Source organism: Leopardus geoffroyi, chromosome E3 (genome assembly GCF_018350155.1).
Source record: "Leopardus geoffroyi isolate Oge1 chromosome E3, O.geoffroyi_Oge1_pat1.0, whole genome shotgun sequence".
Lineage (NCBI taxonomy): Eukaryota > Metazoa > Chordata > Mammalia > Carnivora > Felidae > Leopardus > Leopardus geoffroyi.
Genome location: NC_059340.1, coordinates 6411367 through 6430045, shown reverse-complemented (window position 1 = coordinate 6430045; position 18679 = coordinate 6411367). Strand labels below are relative to the sequence as shown.

The window sequence follows — 18679 nt, the reverse complement described above, 5'->3', positions numbered from 1 at the left end:
GCCTTGAGCCGGCCTGGCCTGTGGGAGAGGCAGGGTCATGGGGTCTCAAGTCTGGAGACCTCCCTGAGTGACAAATCCCTCTAAAGGGTGCTGTGTGAGAGGCTGGTGGCTGAAGCTTCCAGAAGAGGGCGGTGTGGCTGATAGGCCTCTGACCTGTCCAGAGATGGCATTGGTATTTTATGCAGGTCACTCTGGCTGATGGGGGATAGGGCCCAGTTCAGAAAGAGCAGTGATTGTCCAGGAAGAGGGAGCATAAACTAGAAGCTCACTGAGATGGAAGAGTTGGTGACTGAGGGGGAGACGGGAGAGCGGCAGCAGACCGGAAGGGTGGGAACACCCATGCTCACAAGAGGGACAGAGGAAGACAGGCTTAAGGAGACTCTGAGGTGCTGAGTGGTGGAAGAAATTTCAAGAAGTCTGGCCAACCCCGACAGGCCCGGGAGAGGCCAGCGCCATGAGCGCGTACCATGTGCAGGCCCCACACCTTTTGGTAGGGTTGTTCCAAAAGTCCTCTAAGGCACGTCCTACCTGTGACCCCACTCTACAGATGAGGAAGTTGAGGCCAGGGAGCTTAATGCCTTTCCCACACTCACAGCTGGCCTATGGCGAAGCTGGGACCTAAAGCCAGTTCTGTGCAGTTCCAGTGCCTCAAGCACAGGGGCTAGAAGTGGCTGTGGGGATGGTCTTTGCCAAGGGGCTGCACAAAACTGATTGCTTCGGCCAGGAAGAGCAGCCTGGAAGGAGTGGAGGACAGAGTGCAGGCAGCAGCTGGATGGCTGTGCTCAGGAGCTTGTTCTGAGCCACTCTAGAGCCAGATTCAGGTCCCACCTCTTCAGGATGCACAGCCTGGGGTGCGCTAGGAGTGTCTGCCCTGAGTCAGCCCCGTCGGGCCCAGGACTGGGCTCTGCCACAGGTTCTCAGTGTGACCTCTGTTCCCTCCCCCAGGAAATTGTCCAGAAAGGGCATGCAGTCACCGAGAGGACCTTCAGCTTGCTGCTCATGGGCTGCATCCAGGACAAGAAGACGGGTTTTCGATATGCCCTGCAGGTCTGTCCCTCCCAGCTCTGCCTTCCTACCTCTTCCGCTGTGCACCTGTGTCAGGTGCAGATGATGATGCGTGCATTTGAGCGGCTGTGACGGCCCTGTGCTGGGTGTTTTTATATTTGTGGTATTTTGGCCTCTGCAAAGCACATGGCTTCCCACCGTTTTACAGATGGCAGGGAGAGGAGGCCCTCAGACGCGGCATGGCTGACCCCCAAGTGAGGGCATAGCCAGTCCTCTCCCACTCTACCGAGTGGCCTTCTGTGCAGCTAGCTCAGATCGGCTATGCTCACGGTCTCTGAATGCCCATAGCACACTTAGCCAGAGTGCTTGTTCAGCCCACCTCCCTCAGGCCCCCACTCAGCATCTCTGCAGGTGGGACCCAGGGGTCTGCATTTAATCCTGAGAGATTCTCATGGACATCGAAGTTGAGACACACTGCTGTGATTCCACCTCAGGTCCCCCGAGAGAACCCCCCCTAATGAAGTGGGGTGGTGGTATTAGGAATGGTACCACAGCTGCTTTCGTAGCTTCTCACAGGTGGGGAGGACCCAGAGCTCACCGAGAGCCCTCCCACTTAAGGCGGGGCCCACAGACTGGCAGCTTAGCTTCACCTGGGAGTTTGCCAGAGAAGTAGGGTCTCAGCCCGACCTGGGCCTACTGCGCCTAGATCAGCATTTCAACAAGATCCCCAGGTGGCTGATCCACATGGAGTGTGAGCCCCAGTGACCTGGGACAGCCCTGACCAAAAGCTCGCCTTCCCTCTGCAGACTCCCTGGTAGCAGTAGCTTTTTTTTCTTTTTTCTTTTTTTTTAATTTATTATTTTTTTTTTTTTAATTTTTTTTTTTTAACGTTTATTTATTTTCGAGACAGAGAGACAGAGCATGAACGGGGGAGGGTCAGAGAGAGGGAGACACAGACTCTGAAACAGGCTCTAGGCTCTGAGCTGTGAGCACAGAGCCCGACGCGGGGCTCGAACTCACGGACCGCGAGATCATGACCTGAGCCGAAGTCGGCCGCTTAACCGACTGAGCCACCCAGGTGCCCCTGGAAGCAGTAGCTTTATAGTGAAAATCAGCCAAGATCTTGTTCCTCCCTTTCCTTGTTCTAGATCTGTTCTAGTTAGAGGTAGTTTGTAACGCTAATAGCTGGTTTGTGTTTTGCACCTATTAAACTGCTCAAGCTAGGCACCAATAGCCCTGTTTTACAGACAAAGAAACTGAGGCTCACAGAGGTTAAGAAACTTGCTGAAGGTCCCAGAGCTACGAAGCAGAGCTGGGAATTGAACCCACATCCGTCTGACTCTTAGAGCCCAAGCCCCCACTAAACCTCAGTTCTGTCAGCGTTTCCCATGGGGGTACCTGCTGAGATCCTTGCCCTTCTTAAATCCCTGTCTGATGGGCAGCAGATGTCTTGCAAGCTGCACCCACCTGGGCCTGACCAGCCCTTACCTTGTCTGCACACTTACCCTGACAAGGAAAGGAAGTCGGATGTGAGCTCTCATCCCACTGAAGGTGGCCTTCTTTTGAGCCCACAAAGGCAGTGAGACCAGTGAGCCCTGTGTGGCATCTCATGGCATCTTAGAAATGGCGTGGTTTTGGTGTCAGACTGACCCAGACATGATCAGGGCAGTCCTCTGTGGAAAACACAGTTGAGTGTGCAAGGCACTGTGCTGTGGGATAAAAATGATCTCAAGAGGAAACAGGGCTGTCAGCTTGTGAGGCACTCTTCCTGGTTGAGTCCCCTTCCATTGTGCCTGCTCTCCAGGAAGTGTGAGAAGGCTGCACGGGGCAGGGCACACAGTGAGCACCCAGGAAGTACAACTAAATCCAGTTCTTAAGTCATTCTAGACTCTTCCGGAACCTAGCCTCTCTGATCGTCCCTCCCCAGAGGAGTACAGAGAAGGCAGGCAGAGACCCAGGGCAAAGTCTGTTCCCAGTACAGGGGCCTTGGGAGAGGACAGAGAGATGAAATTGCGAGAACAGTTTTGGGGTAAACTAGAGGGAGGACAGGGGTCCTCCAGAGAGTCCTCAGATTCTCAGGATTCTCAGTTGTCTAGAACCTGGCGTTGGATTAGATACTGTCCAGCTCCTTCCTGTGCCCTTTGCATTTACCGAATGGTTGTTGACTCCCTGTGCCAGCTCTGCCGAGGGCTTTTCTGAGAAGGAGCACAGGGCCAAGCTTGTCTCTCCCCTGTAGGTGTGGAGGCAGATGCTGAGTCTGGGGCTGCAGCCAAGCCAGCATGGCTACAACCTGCTCCTGGGGGCAGCTCGAGACTGCGGCCTAGGGGACCCGGAGGTGGCCTCGGCACTGCTCCTGAGGCCCAGGGAGGAGACAGTCTTGCTCCAGCCCCTGGCAGGTGGGTTTCGGGCAAGGAGGAGAGCCCAGGCCCGGGGGGGCGACGGCATGTCAGTCAGGCTGGACGTGGAGGCCCTGGAGAGGCAGCTGTTTCTGGAACCTTCTCAGGTGCTTGAGGGCCCTCTGGAGCCTCAGGAAGCCAGAGGCCCCAGCAAGGCCCAGCCCGAGGTGGAAACCAAGACAGAGCCTGACCACATGGTGGCCCTCACTTCTTTGGCCCCAGAGCCTTCTCCCCGGGGGCCGGAGACCAACCTCCTGACCTTGGGAGCAGTCTCCCCAGCTGTGGTCTCCTTTGGGACTGTGACCACCCCGGCTGACCGGCTAGCCTTGATGGGGGGCCTGGAGGGCTTCCTGGGCAAGATGGCAGAGCACGGGCTCCGACCCAACATCAAAACCCTCACACTGCTTGCTGAGGTGGTGGAGCCCGGGAGTCCCGCGGAGTCCTCACTGCTGACCGTCCTGGACACGCACCAGGTGGAGGCTGATGTGACGTTCTTCAACACGCTGATGAGGAAGAAGAGCAAGCTTGGAGATCTGGACGGGGCGAAGGTGAGGGGCTCAGAGGCAGGCACCAGGTTCAAGGCTGCGGTCCCTCCTTTCCCTTCTCTCCTCTGACCTTCTGACTGCAGGACCTGGCTCCCCTGCAGGGTGTGTCATCCGTTCCTGCAGTAGGTGGCCAGACTGTCTGGGGCCTCTGTTCTGGGCCTGGGCCTGAGCCTGGGCTTGGGCAAAGCTGACAGTCGAACGGTGAACCAGCCAGCCACTCTCCCCATCCCCGTTGAGGAGCTCCCAGGTGGGTGGAGGCAGACATCAAACATCCTCACGCTGCTGAGGGGCACATGGGACACGTGGCCTAAGAGGCTGGTGGCTCCCAAGTGTGCCCACCCTTCAGCCACAACCCCTGACACACACACACTGATTTAGCCCTCTGTGTTAAATGCTGTTCTACAAGCTTCCCATCCTTTCCTCTCTTCACTGGCTGCACCACAAGGCTGTGCTGGTACAAGCCTTCCCCATTTCACAGATGGGGACACGGGAGTCCTTGTGGGATTTTGTCAATGTGTCTTTGTCACGTCTCTTTTGTCAGAGCACTGACCTGGGCTCTTGTGGGCTCTTGTGTCTTGTGAAGAGACACAGCCTCTGCCTTCAGGCCCTCAGTGCAGAGCACACCTTCTAGACAAGGTAAACATGACAGAACCCCTCCCTGAGCCAGGCAGGCTGTGAGGCCATCTTCTTCCGCAGCCCCTGGCCCGGGCAGTCTCGGCAGTTACTTCCCACGCTGTTGTTGGCGCTGTCTCCTGCCTTAGACACTGAAGGCCGAAGACCAGGATGGATGACCGACAGTGGAACAGAGACAGGAATGTGAAGGGATTCATGTTCCCATTCACGTTCGGGGAGAAGGCAGGGTAGTCCTTGCAGAGCAGCTGAACTCTGGGGAGCTGGGCTGAGAGCAGCATCTAGCGTGGCTGCAGAGGGGGCTGTGAGGCCCCCGAGCATTGCTGTGCCCCCGAGGCCTACAGCACCCAACCGGGGCTTCAACCAGGGAAGGCTCTGGCCGGGCCCGGTGGGTTACAGCTTACAGAAGTGCCATGTCTGTCCCCACAGGCTCTGCTGCCACTCCTGGCAAAGAGGGGGATCCTTCCCAACCTGCAGACGTTCTGCAACCTGGCCATTGGGTGCCACAGGCCGGGGGACGGCCTGCGACTACTCACAGACATGAAGGTGAGTGGGTCCTGGCCAGGCCAGGTGCTGAGAATTCAGGGTGGGGGGGTACTTGGGAAGAGAGGGCCTGGGCCCTCCTGAACCCCCAGGCCTCTGCACCGAGACAGCATAAACAGTGTGCATGGGGGTGGGGAGTGGGGATGCTCTAGCTTCAAGTGTATAATGGCCATTGGCCCAATGTGAGAGAAAGTGGACCCTGGTCCGTTGCTGCAGGAGCCGGCATTGAAAGCAGAGGGTGTGACAGTCTTCAAGGTGGCTGTGGTGGGAGAGATTGAGGGAGGTCGTGGGGAGAGACTAGGCCCGGTTCTGGAGGGACGGAAGGTATGACCGGAGCAGGGATCTATCAGAACTTTGGGGGCAGGGGTTGCGGTAAACCTACAGCCAAGAGCCAAAGAGGTGGTCTGCACGTGGTTTACTGCCCAAGTCCACTGATTTCTGAGCAAGTTCTTCAGGACTGAGGGAGTAGGATCCTCAGCTGGGTGGGCTGGGCCTGCCCTGTGGGGCACACGCTTTCCTCCTGGAGCGGGAAGGACAGCCCATTGTTGCCACAGGGTTCTGCCCTTCTTGCCCTGGTTGCTGGTCTGCAGAGCAGGCCTGAATGGCAAGGTAAGCCCCCTAGCCTGACACGCACGGTAGGCTGCTTTGTCCCAACAGTGGCCATCTCCTTGCTGATTGTATGTCTGTGATGTTCCAGAAATCCCAGATGACCCCCAACACCCACATCTACAGCACCCTCATCAACGCCGCCCTCAAGAGGCTGGACTACACCTATCTCATTGACATCCTGAAGGACATGAGGCAGAACAGAGTCCCGGTGAATGAGGTGGTCATCCGCCAACTGGAGTTTGCAGCCCAGTACCCACCCAGCTTTGATCGGGTGTGTGCACCAAGTTCCAACTCACCTGTCTTCTCTTTAACCACCCCTGCCTCTCCCCTCACCCCTAGGGCCGGCCTTTCAGCGGTGGAATTCCGTTGCTTTAAACTGTCAGTGGCTTCCCTTAGGAGAAATTCCAAATTCTTCAAAACACAGCCCGTGAGTCTCCGTCCCTGTGGCTCATTTCATCTTAGGCTACTCTTCCCTGTATTCACAGTCAGTCCTACTGGCCTTTTTCCTGCCTTGGGGTTTTTGTATTCCCTCTGCCTTGATAGGCTCCCCGTTTTTCCCACAACTGGCTCTTCATCCTGTGCGCCTCAGTTTGAATGACTCTTTCTCAGAGCTGCCCCACTACTGCTGCCCCTTCCCATCACGTACAGCACTGTTCCTTTTTGCCATGCTTCACAACCTGTCATTACACGTGCACGTGACTTTCACCTTTGCAAAACCATAAGCAAAACCTGGAGCTGGAGACTGCCTGGCTCTGCTGGCTCCCCGGGGCCTGCCCATTGCCCAGTGCCTAATGCAGTCTGTTTGTCAAGTGAATGGGACAGCAGCAGCAGCAGTGAAAGAATCTGCTTTGTACTGGCCACTTCTTTCCCTGTTGTTCTGAAGAGAGCAGGCTCGGGGGCAGGGTGGGGGTAGGGGGCTCAGATTTTAGGTCTATGGAGCCAGACTCTGTGTTGAGTGGCTCCAGAGCAGCTGTGGCCTGGAGGAAGGAGCACAATCCCAGGGGGTAGGGAGTTGGCAGGGACACAGCAAGGCATGGGGTCAGGGACAGCCGTGCAGGTGCAATGCTGGAATGCCATTTTGAAGGCCCAGTAAGAATTCATGAGATGGCAGTAGAGAGCGTGCCTGGCAGAGGGCACAGCAGGGAGTATTTGGACAGTTGGTTAAGTCTTCTCATTGGTTCTTCCGAGTTATGTATTTTGGATGCTAATCTTTTGTTGGCTCCATGTTGCAATATCTTCTAGTTTGTGGATCTGTCTCTTTACTCCGTGGTGTAGGGCCCTCGGGGGGTCTTCTCAGGTTCAGTCAAGTCACTGGACTACCACAGGCCCAAAGCTTATTGGATTCAAATTACATTTGTATTCCCTTACGACGGTGACGTATTTCCATTTGAGATGGTCAGGTTTTTGTTTTATGTACTTTTAGGCTGTATGACATACATACAAATTTAAAATGGTTGAATCTTTTATTTATTTATTTTTTTTTCTTTTTTTAAATTTTTTTTCAACGTTTATTTATTTTTGGGACAGAGAGAGACAGAGCATGAACGGGGGAGGGGCAGAGAGAGAGGGAGACACAGAATCGGAAACAGGCTCCAGGCTCTGAGCCATCAGCCCAGAGCCCGACGCGGGGCCCGAACTCACGGACGGTGAGATCGTGACCTGGCTGAAGTCGGACGCTTAACCGACTGCGCCACCCAGGCGCCCCTGGTTGAATCTTTTAAATCAGACTGTTTGTCATCATGTGGTAACAGTCTTCAACTTGGACATTTTTTGGGTTTTTTGTACATATTCCTCTGCCAGCTTTCCTTTGGGATCTGCCAGGTTCATGCTGTTTGCTCCTTTCCTGCCTGCCTCTCCAGAGACCACTACAGCAGTGCTGAGAATGGAGAGAGGCACTCAGGCTGTGGAGGCAGAGTTAGCACCCGGGGATTCTAGCTTGGGGGGCTGGGGTGACGTCCCTGGTGTGGCACGGCAGCTCGTATTTCGAAGGAGTGTCAGCAGAGGAAGTCTGGTCTACCCCACAGCAGCTTTGTCTCTCTACATAAGCTGCTCAGGGACCGAACAACTCTTCTGCCCTCTCCCTTTAACCACCTAGGAGCAAGAACAGCTTCCCTGAGGCCTGAGCCAGCTGCCATGGCTTGGGATTAGCTACAGGTAGCCTGCAATGACTAATGGCTCCTCTGAACCCCATGCGTTTCCATTTGTAGTACAAAGAGAAAAACACCTACCTGGAGAAGATTGATGGCTTCCGAGCTTATTACAAGCAGTGGCTGAAAGTGATGCCAGCAGAGGAAACCCCCCACCCGTGGCAGAAGTTCCGGACCAAGCCCAAGGGGAACCAAGACGCCATCACTGAGGCTGATGTGGACAGAGGCCTTGGAGGCAGGTGAAGGGAGGCCCCGGGGACTTCCGGCAGAGCTGGAACAGAGTGCGTGGTGTTTACAGGGCTCCATGGGAGCCCCGGGATGCTTTCCATAGCTGACCCACAAATGTGTTCCAGTGGCCTCCAGCGCAAGGGAATGGTCGGGCCCAGAGGAAGCGCTGCAGCATTCTGCAGGCATCGGTATGAGGACACACTGGGCCCAGGGCCTGATGAGTCCATGGCAGGTCCAAGAGCAGACCGGCTGACCTTGGCACGCCCTCTCAGGTCATCCTTGCCCCCATCACCGATGGGGAAAGTGAACTGGCTCAGAGTCACACAGCACCTACAAGGTGGAGTCAGGATTGAGTCCCAAGGGTGACGGGTCCCTGGGGTCTGGTGCTCACCCACTGGGTTCTACAGATGGCTGGCTCTCTGAAAGAACAAATGCAGGGCCCAAAAGGTTTAAAAGTTTTATTTCTACAAATCACAGCTGATAAACACCAAAGCCTTAACATGTAGAGACCATGCTCCCACTCGGGCCTGGAGCACCGCTCTGCGAGAAGAGCTGCTCCCAGGAGAGGGCGTGATGCGACAGGCAGAAACCTGCGAAGTCCAAGGTTCAGGGTGAAGAGAGGTCAGGGCCCGAGGGCCTCAGCCAGAGCAGCCCCGACAGCCGCAGTGCGTGCACTCGATGATCCGGCCCTGCAACAGAGGACAGCTGAGACACCGCACTTCCACCATGTGCCACCCCTCCCCCCACGTGCAGCAATCCTCCCACCAAGAAGGTGGTGGGACATTCACGGTCTACTGTGACGCTCTTCAGAGTGTCTGCAGGACACTCTTCAGAAAGCCCTCCATGATGGATGGAAACAGCTACTGTGGACCCTGAAGCTACACTTCTGTGCACTTAATATATGCAAATTCTATGTACACGCTTATCCCCCCACCACAAAAGGAAAAAAAAACCTGTGAGCAATTCTTGTTATTCTATGAAGTGAGCATGACACACCCTTCAATACGCTGGAAGTTGGGTCTGTGTATTACTTGGGGCTCAGTGCCAGGGGCCTCTGGGCTGGGGAACTTTCTAGTGGGGGCACCGGGAAAGAGGATGTACACCTGAATCTGTATGGCAGCCGAAGAGTCCTATCCCCTGGACCAGGTGGGCCCCCATGTCTGGCTGGGGGCTTGCCCAACAGAAGGCCCTAGAGCAGTGGTTTGTGTTGATTTTCCTTTTTCCTGTTTTGGAGGAGCAAGACCCTTACCTAAGCAAACAAGATCAGAAGGTGAAACCCAACTAAAGCTAAAGCAGGCTCTATCCTGGCCGCAGGGCTGGGGCAGCACCGCGGACCCAATGCCACCACAGAATCCTGGGGCTCTCAGAGGGGAGGCTTCTGCCACTTCACCACCTCTCCCTGCCCCTACCAGAAAATTCACACCCAGATTCTTCCCTTGGGGAGGCAGCCCTCTCCGATGCCCCTGCCCTTTGGCCTTCCAGGTGATTCAGGGAGACAGAGCTACCCGCTGAGCTAAAGCCCCGTGCCTGGAGTCAAAGCTCTGTAAACTGTAACTAGTGTGCAGCATAGAGGGACCCTGTGATGAGGCACCTGTGTGACAGGCGGCCAACTGGGAGGCAGGCAGTCCAGTCTGACCACCTGGCTCGGCCCACAACGAGCAGCCAAGGGTGCTGCACTCAAAGGCCACTAAGGCTAACATCACGGTAACTGTCTGCCTCCTTCTCTAGCTCCAGTTCAGAGAGGCTGATGCTGTGAGCTCAGCTACTGCACACCCAGCATCATTCCGGAGCTCCCCAGAGAACAAGGTTCTGACAGGAGAAATACAGTGTAATTCTGAGGAAAAGGAGGCATGGAAAAAAGCGTACCTGAAGAGTGAGCCCCAGAGGGGAAGGACAGGAATGTCTGCTTACTGGCCTGTGCTTCCCTGACTCAGCCTTCCCACCCCCAGGTCATACATGAGGAAGGACTTCAGTAACTTGCCCAAGGGTGGAGTTGAGACTGACCCCCGCCCCAGACCTAACACGCCATTGCTGCCAAACTGCCGGGTGTGGGTTCCCCTAGAGAGAGATTCCCTCTCTTGGGAATGGCCAGCAGGCCATCCGGCAATAAGGACTACATTCCAGCCCAACAAAACAGTGTAAAATCCCCTGGCGTCACCCAGGACACACTTCTGAACTGAAAAAGGAACCTCCAACTTGATCATCAGATGTTACAGGGGCGGAGACCTCACTTACCACTTCCAGCTTGCTTTTGGGGACCCGGCAAATGCAATTCGTCCCAAAATTGGTGTCCCGTGTCTGAATGCACCGCAGGCAGCATAAATTCTCATACCCCTGCTTTTTCCATTTTGCGATCAGGTTTTTGTCTGCGTAGCCTTCTTTAATACAATATTCATATAGTTCTGTCCAAAAAATGGGGAAAGGGCATCAGACCACGGTATAACACAGCTGCCCCAACCCATCACCACTCTTCCTTAAAAAGACTATTTCGCCAACAGCGGCCCCTCCCCACCTTTTTTAGTGATAAGACAAATGACATTTGCTAAGGCTGTAAGAATAAGAACCATTAAACGTGAAAGCCACTCAAGTTGTCCAGGCCAAGAGAATTAACTAATTACCTCTGCTTATGGCTTTCCGCTTATAAAAGAGATCAAAAATATAGCGGGTTTTCTGGTGGTGGATCCTGAAGATGGGCCACAGAGATTCCACTTTCCTCTTTCCCTCATGAGGTTCTGTTTCAGCTGGGGAGAAAAAGGGGCGTGTTTGTTTTGTTGTGGCAGGCAGCGTTCAATCACAGGTCACAATGTTTTGTTTTTTAAATAACTAGGGATAAAGAATAAATCGTACTTCATACCCTCTAGGTTTGCTGTCATCAAAGTGACAGTAACAGGTGTTGATGTGGAAAAATTGGATCATATGCTGCTGGTAGAAATGTAACATGGTGCAGCCTAGCCTCTCTGGAAAAGTCTGGCACTTCCTCCAGGAGTTAAACAGTTACCAAGTGCCCTAGCAGTTCTCTTGCTAGGTATATTCCCAAAAGAACTGAAAACACATGCACACGGAACTCCTCCATGAATGTTTAGGCGGCATTATTCACAATAGCCAAAAGTAGAAACAACCCAGCCTCAACCCACTGATGAATGGATACACCAAACATAACCCACCCACAGGACAGAATATCATTCAGCCGTAAAAAGAAATCAAGTATGGACTTACTACAACACGGATGAACCCTGAAAACATGAAGCCAAGTGAAAAAAACGTCATCCCCAAAGCCCACCTACTGGATGACTATCTGCAGAGACACAAAGTAGGTTAGTGGTTGCCTCAGCCTGGGGGGCAGGGGAGGCACTACTAAAGGGTGCAGGGTTTCTTTTGGAGGGGTAATGGTTGCTTGATTCTGAATATACTGAACACCCTTAACACTTCAAAAGGGCAAGTTTTACAGAATATGACTTCTGTCTCAATAGAGCTGTTATTTTAAAAAAGATAAAAAATGAGCCACATGATTTAAACATGATTGAAGTGGCAATTCTGTCTCTTAGCAGCTCCAAGTTGATCTTTATCACCTTGACTCAGTTTTTAGAGAATGGAGAAAGGGGAGGAGTGGTCAAGAAAAATGTGCCTCCGTTTCTCCAACTTTGGGGACATTCTATGACTTAGGACGTAGAACTCAGCTCCACGAACAGGATTCTGTGATCCAAGCAAAAGGCAGGTGTTGAGGCCTGAGCAGTGCGCACTGTGTGCCTGCTGCAGCTGAGGCCCTGATCGAGTGCTGAAGACAAGGCAGTGGGGCGGACAGAGCAGGTCTGGAGCCCCGTTCCGAGGAGGGAAGCAGATCAGCACCTGGTGGGAAGTGGTAGAGGCCAAAGAGAACACAGAGGGGATGGCAAGTGGGGAGAGGGGGGACTGCCACTTTATACATGTGATCAAAGAAGGCACAAGAGGGACATCTGATCACAGACCTTAAGAAACAAGGGGTGGGCTGGGGACTGGGCAAAACTGGTGAAGGGGATCACAGGTACAAGCTTCCAGTTAGCAGACAGGTCCTGGAGATGTAAGGCATAGCATGGGAACTATAATTTATAATACCGTATGGTACATTTGTAAGGCCTGGATGTTACATTGTGTTAATCATTTCATATACACATATCAAATCATGTGCATGTGCATGATTTAAAATCATGTGCATGATATAAAACATGCATGTTTTATATCAATTAGATCCCAATTTAAAAGGGGGAAGGGAGTGGGGCATTGGGTGTCTCAGTCGGTTAAGCAGCCAACTCTTGATTTCAGCTCAGGTTTTGATCTCATGGTTCACGGGTTCAAGCCCCATGTCAGGCTCTGTGCTCATAGTGTGGAGCCTGCTTTGGATCCTCTGTCTCCCTCTCTGCTCCTCCCCCACTCATGCTCACTCACTCTCTCTCACAAACATCAAAAAATAGTTTTAAATAAAAAAGGGGAGGGGCAAACATGCTTATAAGGCAAATAGCAATGCAAAGGCCCTGAGGCAGGACTACTTAGGGATCCAGGAACAGCAGTTGTGGGCAGGGGATGAGGGAGAGAGACGGGGGATGGAACTAAGGAGGGGGCTGCAGTGAGACAGTGTTTGACCTGGAAGGCCACACAAGGACTTTGTTTATTTTTGAGAGACTGAGACAGAGTGCAAGTGGGGGAGGAGCAGAGAGAGAGAGAGAGGGAAGGAGACACAGAATCCAAAGCAGGCTCCAGGCTCTGAGCTGTCAGCACAGAGCCCGATGTGGGTCTGGAACCCACAAACTGCAAGATCATGACCTGAGCTAAAGTCGGATGCTTAACCGACTGAACCACCCAGATGCCTCAGGACTTTGGTTTTGCTCTGATGGGGAAGTGAATCACTGGAGGGTCCTGAGCACACTGTGATCTGACTTAACAATTTGAAGCCCTCACCCTGGCTGCTCTGTAGAAACGACTGTAGGGAGAGAAGTAGGAAGCTACCGAAGTAACCCAGGTGAGAGTAGCTTGGACCATGTGGTGGAATTTAAAAGGAATCAAAATTTAGACTTGTGGATTTTCTAACATTGCACTATGGATAATTTAAAATGTACACAGAACAGCATATTGGACCCCCAAGACCTATCACACAGCTTCAAACATTTCTAGTATTCAGCTATTTTTATTTTATCTGGTTCTCCCCACTTCTGGGGGTGGGAGACTGAAGTATTTTAAAGTGATCTCAAACCATCAAGTGTCACATTCATAAATATCTATGTATCTCTAACATGTTAAAGACTTTTAAAAAAGGATCCACAATGCTAATATCCCACACAACAAAACCAACCATTCCTCCTTATTAGCAACCATACTCAGTTCAGTTTTCACTCATTGCCTCAAAAACACCTGCTGACAACGCATGTGTTTGAATTAAGGTCCAAACAACATCCAGACGTTGTACTTTGTTGATCTGTCTCACAACATTTCCTCCATCCTGTCACCCTTCTTAGGAATCTGGATGTCTTAGATGCTTGGATAGGAAGAAAGAATGAGAAGAGTCCAGGATGGGTCCGTGGTTGTGGCCTCAGAACGGAAGCAGCTCTGGGGTGGATGAATGGTTCAGTTCTGGACATGGTTAAGTTTGAGATGTCCAAATGGGGCCACTCCATAGGCAGCTGGTATATAGAGTCTAGTTTTGAGTCACGGCTGGAGAAGATGTGGTCACCTGGGCAGAGTGTGGAAAGCCATGCATCCGGATAAAGCCACTGAGGGAAGGGCACACTGCTGCCTAGGCTGCAGCTGGAAGCAGAGCCTCCCTCCCTGAGCTTTGGTCATTTTTCAGTCTTTTAATCATAGCAGCACTCCCATTTTTAAAGTCCCGTTTGGACCCATTTTCCCAAAACCACGTGCACATTCTTGGATGTTGTTTTGTACAGGTCCACACACAAAGTGGAACGTCGTTTCTGGTGGCTGATGCAGAGTCCTGCCCCTAGGAGGATAGGGCAGGAATAAAGGCCGGGGGTAGGGGCATCGTGGCGCAAGCTAGATGTAGCTTTTTGCCACTTTGCTAATGCCAAAAACTTCAAAAGCAACTGCCCGTTAACTTCAAAACCTTGGCAACAATTCTTTTAAAATGTTATTGTTTAAAAATCTAGCTAAGGGTTCTTTATGCAAGTGTTCATGCTTATTTTCAACTAGTTTAAAGTCCTTATAAAAGCAGTTATTTACAAGTCCTGGTTATAGTCCACAGAAATAGTGCCTTTATTTCTGAGTTACCCACCAAACTCCCCTGCCACACAGTTTCCCCCATCTCTGCCCCTCAGTTGCTATAATCAGGCTCTTTGGGGACCTCCAGGGCCAAAGCAGCTGTACAAAAACTTGACTATGACCTAACAGACACATAAAGAGCCAGGCAGGGTCAAGAGTCAAGCTAGCAAACACTGGGGACAAACTACAAGAGAAAACGGGAACTCCCCATCTGCTTCAGTAAGTGTGAGTTGTCCTGTAAGTGGCCCTCAGATCAGGACAGGCCTGGTAATGCCACTGGCTTTGGGCTCCTCTGTGCCAAAAGCCACACAAGGGTCCCCCATGTCTAGGAGTGTGGCCACAGATACCACAGGCAAAAGTTGTGCTAGAGGCTACAAACGAGAAACCAGCAGCCCCAGCCAGCCTGAAGGCAGGCTTTGTTTGGCTCCTTTCACAAATACCTGTGGTTTTTTGTTGCTGTTGTTGCTAAAGTGTGAGCAGGGGAGAGAGAATCTTAAGCAGGCTCCATATAGCATGGAACCCAACATGGGGCTCAATCCCATGACCCTGGGAGCATGACCTGAGCCAAAATCAAGAGTCGGAATCTTGATTTTTTAAGTTTGAATTTTAAATTAGAAGAGTTCACATGGGGGCACCTGAGTGGCTCAGCTGGTCAAGCATCTGACTCTTGGTCTCGGCTCAGGTCATGATCTCACAATTTAGGAGATCAAGCCCTGCATCAGGCTCTGTGCTCTCACACAGAGCCTGCTTGGGATTCTCTCTCTGCCCCTCCCCTGCTCATTCTCGCTCTCTCAAAATAAACCTGGAGGAAAAAAAAAACCAGTTCACATAAAACAGCTGGATTTCTGGCTTCTCTTGGGGAAACCCCCCCCTGAAAATTTGGCAAAACTTAGCCTGGATCCCAAGGTAAAATGGGCTTCGGGTGAATAGCAGCTCCTGCCCCTGTCCAGTCTGCCACATCCTCAGAGTTTCCTATTGTTCCCAACACTAAAGCCAAGTCTGGTGCCCCCTGCCATCCACTGTTTTCTACATAATGGAAGGAAGGACAACATGAAACAGGTCTTACACCTGTGAGTTTATCAAAAAATGGGAAAGCAAAGAAATGCTGATGGCCTATACGATTAAACAAAAATGGAAGAGAATATTTCTTTTGGAGACAATTTTCAAGGACTCACAAAATCTTTTCTATTACAGCGCTCTCCAGGTTCCTTTATTTTGACTAGAGATCGGTTTGGGGAAGAAATCTCTCAGCCAAAAATGACCTTGATTACTGGAAGTTCTAGGTATTTAACAGAAGTTATCTGATACAATCAGTTTTGGGGAAAAAAGGCAACGTGACTTAACAATGATTTAATAATTATTGCTGGAGGTATGACCTCATAACAAGGGTTAGTTACCAAAAAGCTTTAAAGAAAGGACCACTTTAAAAAGCAATTCAGGGGGCGCCTGGGTGGCGCAGTCGGTTAAGTGTCCGACTTCAGCCAGGTCACGATCTCGTGGTCCGTGAGTTCGAGCCCCGCGTCGGGCTCTGGGCTGATGGCTCGGAGCCTGGAGCCTGTTTCCGATTCTGTGTCTCCCTCTCTCTCTGCCCCTCCCCCGTTCATGCTCTGTCTCTCTCTGTCCCAAAAATAAATAAACGTTGAAAAAAAAAAAAAAATTTAAAAAGCAATTCAGTAAGTAGTTACACTGTGATCATATAAGATATAAGGCTCATGGTTTCGGATAAATTTTTTAAAATCATACTACATGATTCACAAAGTTCAGGATCATCGACATTTTTTGGGAACGTACGTTGTAAAAAACTAGCGTATAATGCAGAAACAAAGTGATGATGAAACCAGTGTCAAAGACCCAATATTTTTATTAAGAAAAATAATAAAACTGTTTCAGAAAATGTGAAAATGAAAAAGGACAGGATTTTCCAAGTAAACATATTTTGTAAAATTCTAAGTATGTACCTAACCAAAATAGTAACTAATTATAGGTCTGCTATTTGATCTTTATTCTCTAAAGCTTTCATATCTAGTTGGCCCCAAAATGGCTTTGAGGACCTTTTCATTGGTGCCATCCTATTTTCCAGGACATAGAACATTCCTGAGTTAATAAGCAAACAAAACACGTCAGTGTCAGGAGGCCATAGTGGTGCTGCCTGTCTCTTCCCACTGATACTTGCATTTATGCCTGGCCCCTGGGGGGTCATCTAAGCCTGTGACCCTTAGACACACCTCACCCAGTCGCAAACTCCCCCACTCACCTTCTCTCATCTTTTGATCTAATTCATCCAGTGTCGGCTCGATCAACTCCCAACCATCTGGGGGAGCTTTCCGGCTTCTTTTGACTTTAGGCATGTTTCCCACAAGATAATTTGCAAAGATCTGGGAGAGGAAAATTAAATGGATTGGTTTCTGAACCTGAGATCCCCAAAGGCCTTCACTAGCCACCATTTTGGTGCACATTCACTTCCCTTACTCTGTTTCTTCATCTGTAAAATGGGGATAATATAATCTACCTATAGGACCATTGTGAAGATTTAACTGTAGTTATATGCAACATGCCTACATTAAATGTGTTTAGTAGACTTTTTGGTGTTATCATTAACATCACCTATGAGCCTGGCCCTGTACTGGATATTGGGAACACAGAACAAAGAGTAAGACACAATTTCTATAGTTGAGAAGGTGACATTCTAGCAAGGAGATAGAAAGTGACAAGGCAATTACAACATAGTGTGGGAAGGACTATGGTTGGGAGAGACAAGGGAATGAGCGTTTAAAAGGGAAAAAGATGCTGTCAAGTCAAAGTACCTCAGGGTCTGCTTCCCAAGAGTGTAACAGAAAGATCTCTGATCTCTTCAGTTACAAACTCAAGTTCTTGTCCAGCTCTACCAATTACTGTAACTTTGGGGGAGGCCACATTCCCTTTCTGGTCTTCAGTCTTATCTGTAAAACGAGAGCAGTGAATTAGCTTGATTGCCAAGGAGTTTTTGTTCATTTGTTTGTTTTTTAAGAGAGAGAGCACACAAACAGGGCAGAGAGGGAGAAAGAATCTTAAGTAGGAGCTCAGCACGGAGCCCAACACAGGCTCCATCCCATGACCCTGGGATCATGACCTGAGCCATATACTCTACCAGCTGAGCCATCCAGGCACCCCCAAAGAATCTTCAAACCCAACAAAGTATTACATAAAGGCAAGTTATATAAAGTCCACACAATTAGCCAGTCCAAATCTAAACAACCACATTTTTCAAGTCACAAGGCATTTCTAGGTGGCAAAGCAAATTCAGGTTAATTACCTCCTACTGTGCAGCATAGCAGACTCCTATCCCCCAAACTCATCGGTCCCTCCCTTCTGTGGGGTGTCTGACAGTTTACAATGTCCACTCCCCCCCCCCCCACACCCAGCCTCCTTTCCTTAATCCTCCACTAACAACCTTACCGATGAGAAATGAAACTTCTGCAGGTAAAGTCAGAGTCACACAGATAAAAACTGGCAAAGTATGATTCGGATGGCGGGGGGGGGGGGGGGGGGGGGCTCCTGACTCCCAAATCAGTGGTCTTTGGACGTATCTTCCCTGCTCTGAAGCTAGAGATGGTCAGAATCTGGACCCTGCCCAAGCGCGCCCGGCTGGAAGAACAAAGATACGGGACACCAATTTGCTATGACCCAGGGAAATTCGAGAGCCATGGCTCATCTGGAGGTCAGAGGACAACCCACAATAGAAAACTGGTAGGAAGCAACTAGATCAAGGGGTGTCGGGTGGTATAAGAGGTGGTAGCGCTCGTAAGAAGAGCGTGGAAAGGTATTCGGAGCTAGGGAGGGAAAACATTACAGTCGCGACTGTACAAAAGGCTCATTGAGAGGACATCTGGGCCGAGCTTACAAGAACAAACAGCATTTAGACAGAAAACATTTTCGGGAGAGAAAACAGTGGGAGGAGTGGGAACCTAGAAGCAAGAGAATCCCTAAACCCATTCCCTGGGCAGAACGAACCAGGCGCCGACTCTTCTCGGGAACTCACTCTGACCTCCCGCTCCAGAAGCCCGCACCCGTCCCAAGCCAACCGCTCCCACCGCCTCTGGGCCAGTGCAGACCTCCGATTCCCGGCCTTAGCGGTCACCAAGGTACTAGAGAACACAGGAAAAGCACTCACCTGAACCACCGTCGCCGTCAGCTACCTCTTTATCGACGGCTTCCGCTTCCCAGGCAATCTCTCCAGGATGAGGTCCTCGCGGATCCCCTCCCTTTCTCGCGCTGAGATTGCGTCATTTTAGGTGTCTGCAGCTCCGCCTGTATAAATTCCAGCCCGCTGTTGCCTTTTGCCGTCACTTCCCGG

General features: G+C 51.2%; 2 protein-coding genes across 8 annotated transcripts in view; one reads left to right on the top strand and one right to left on the bottom strand.

Annotated features, from left to right (window-relative positions):
- Positions 1 to 9066, top strand: part of LOC123589110 (pentatricopeptide repeat-containing protein 1, mitochondrial-like) — an 18781-nt gene extending 9715 nt beyond the window's left edge. For all 6 annotated transcript variants that reach the window (XM_045460756.1, XM_045460754.1, XM_045460753.1 and 3 more), the window contains 5 exons: positions 946 to 1047; positions 3242 to 3949; positions 5006 to 5122; positions 5817 to 5999; positions 7936 to 9066. In XM_045460756.1, the coding sequence (XP_045316712.1) occupies positions 946 to 1047; positions 3242 to 3949; positions 5006 to 5122; positions 5817 to 5999; positions 7936 to 8118 (1293 nt within the window). In that variant the 3' untranslated portion in view covers positions 8119 to 9066. The remainder of the gene's footprint in view (positions 1 to 945; positions 1048 to 3241; positions 3950 to 5005; positions 5123 to 5816; positions 6000 to 7935) is intronic.
- On the bottom strand, positions 8547 to 18679 carry BUD31 (BUD31 homolog). 2 transcript variants are annotated; one of them, XM_045460767.1, is made up of 6 exons: positions 18497 to 18679; positions 17151 to 17285; positions 16601 to 16721; positions 10722 to 10844; positions 10339 to 10505; positions 8547 to 8792 (listed from the first exon to the last, which is right to left on the bottom strand). In XM_045460767.1, the coding sequence occupies exons 3-6, from the start codon at positions 16692 to 16694 to the stop codon at positions 8742 to 8744; spliced, it is 435 nt and encodes a 144-aa protein (XP_045316723.1). In that variant the 5' UTR covers positions 16695 to 16721; positions 17151 to 17285; positions 18497 to 18679; the 3' UTR covers positions 8547 to 8741. The 2 variants fall into 2 exon arrangements, with proteins under 2 accessions (XP_045316723.1, XP_045316724.1); XM_045460768.1 differs by lacking the exon at positions 17151 to 17285.

Coding starts and splice junctions, on each gene's coding strand:
- BUD31 (XM_045460767.1), bottom strand. CDS start 16,694: ATGCCTAAAGTCAAAAGAAGCCGGAAAGCTCCCCCAGATGGTTGGGAG. Junction 10,845..16,600: donor AGATCAAAAGATGAGAGAAG/GTGAGTGGGGGA, acceptor TTTTCTCCCCAG/CTGAAACAGAACCTCATGAG. Junction 8,793..10,338: donor CCAAAAGCAAGCTGGAAGTG/GTAAGTGAGGTC, acceptor CCTCTGTTGCAG/GGCCGGATCATCGAGTGCAC.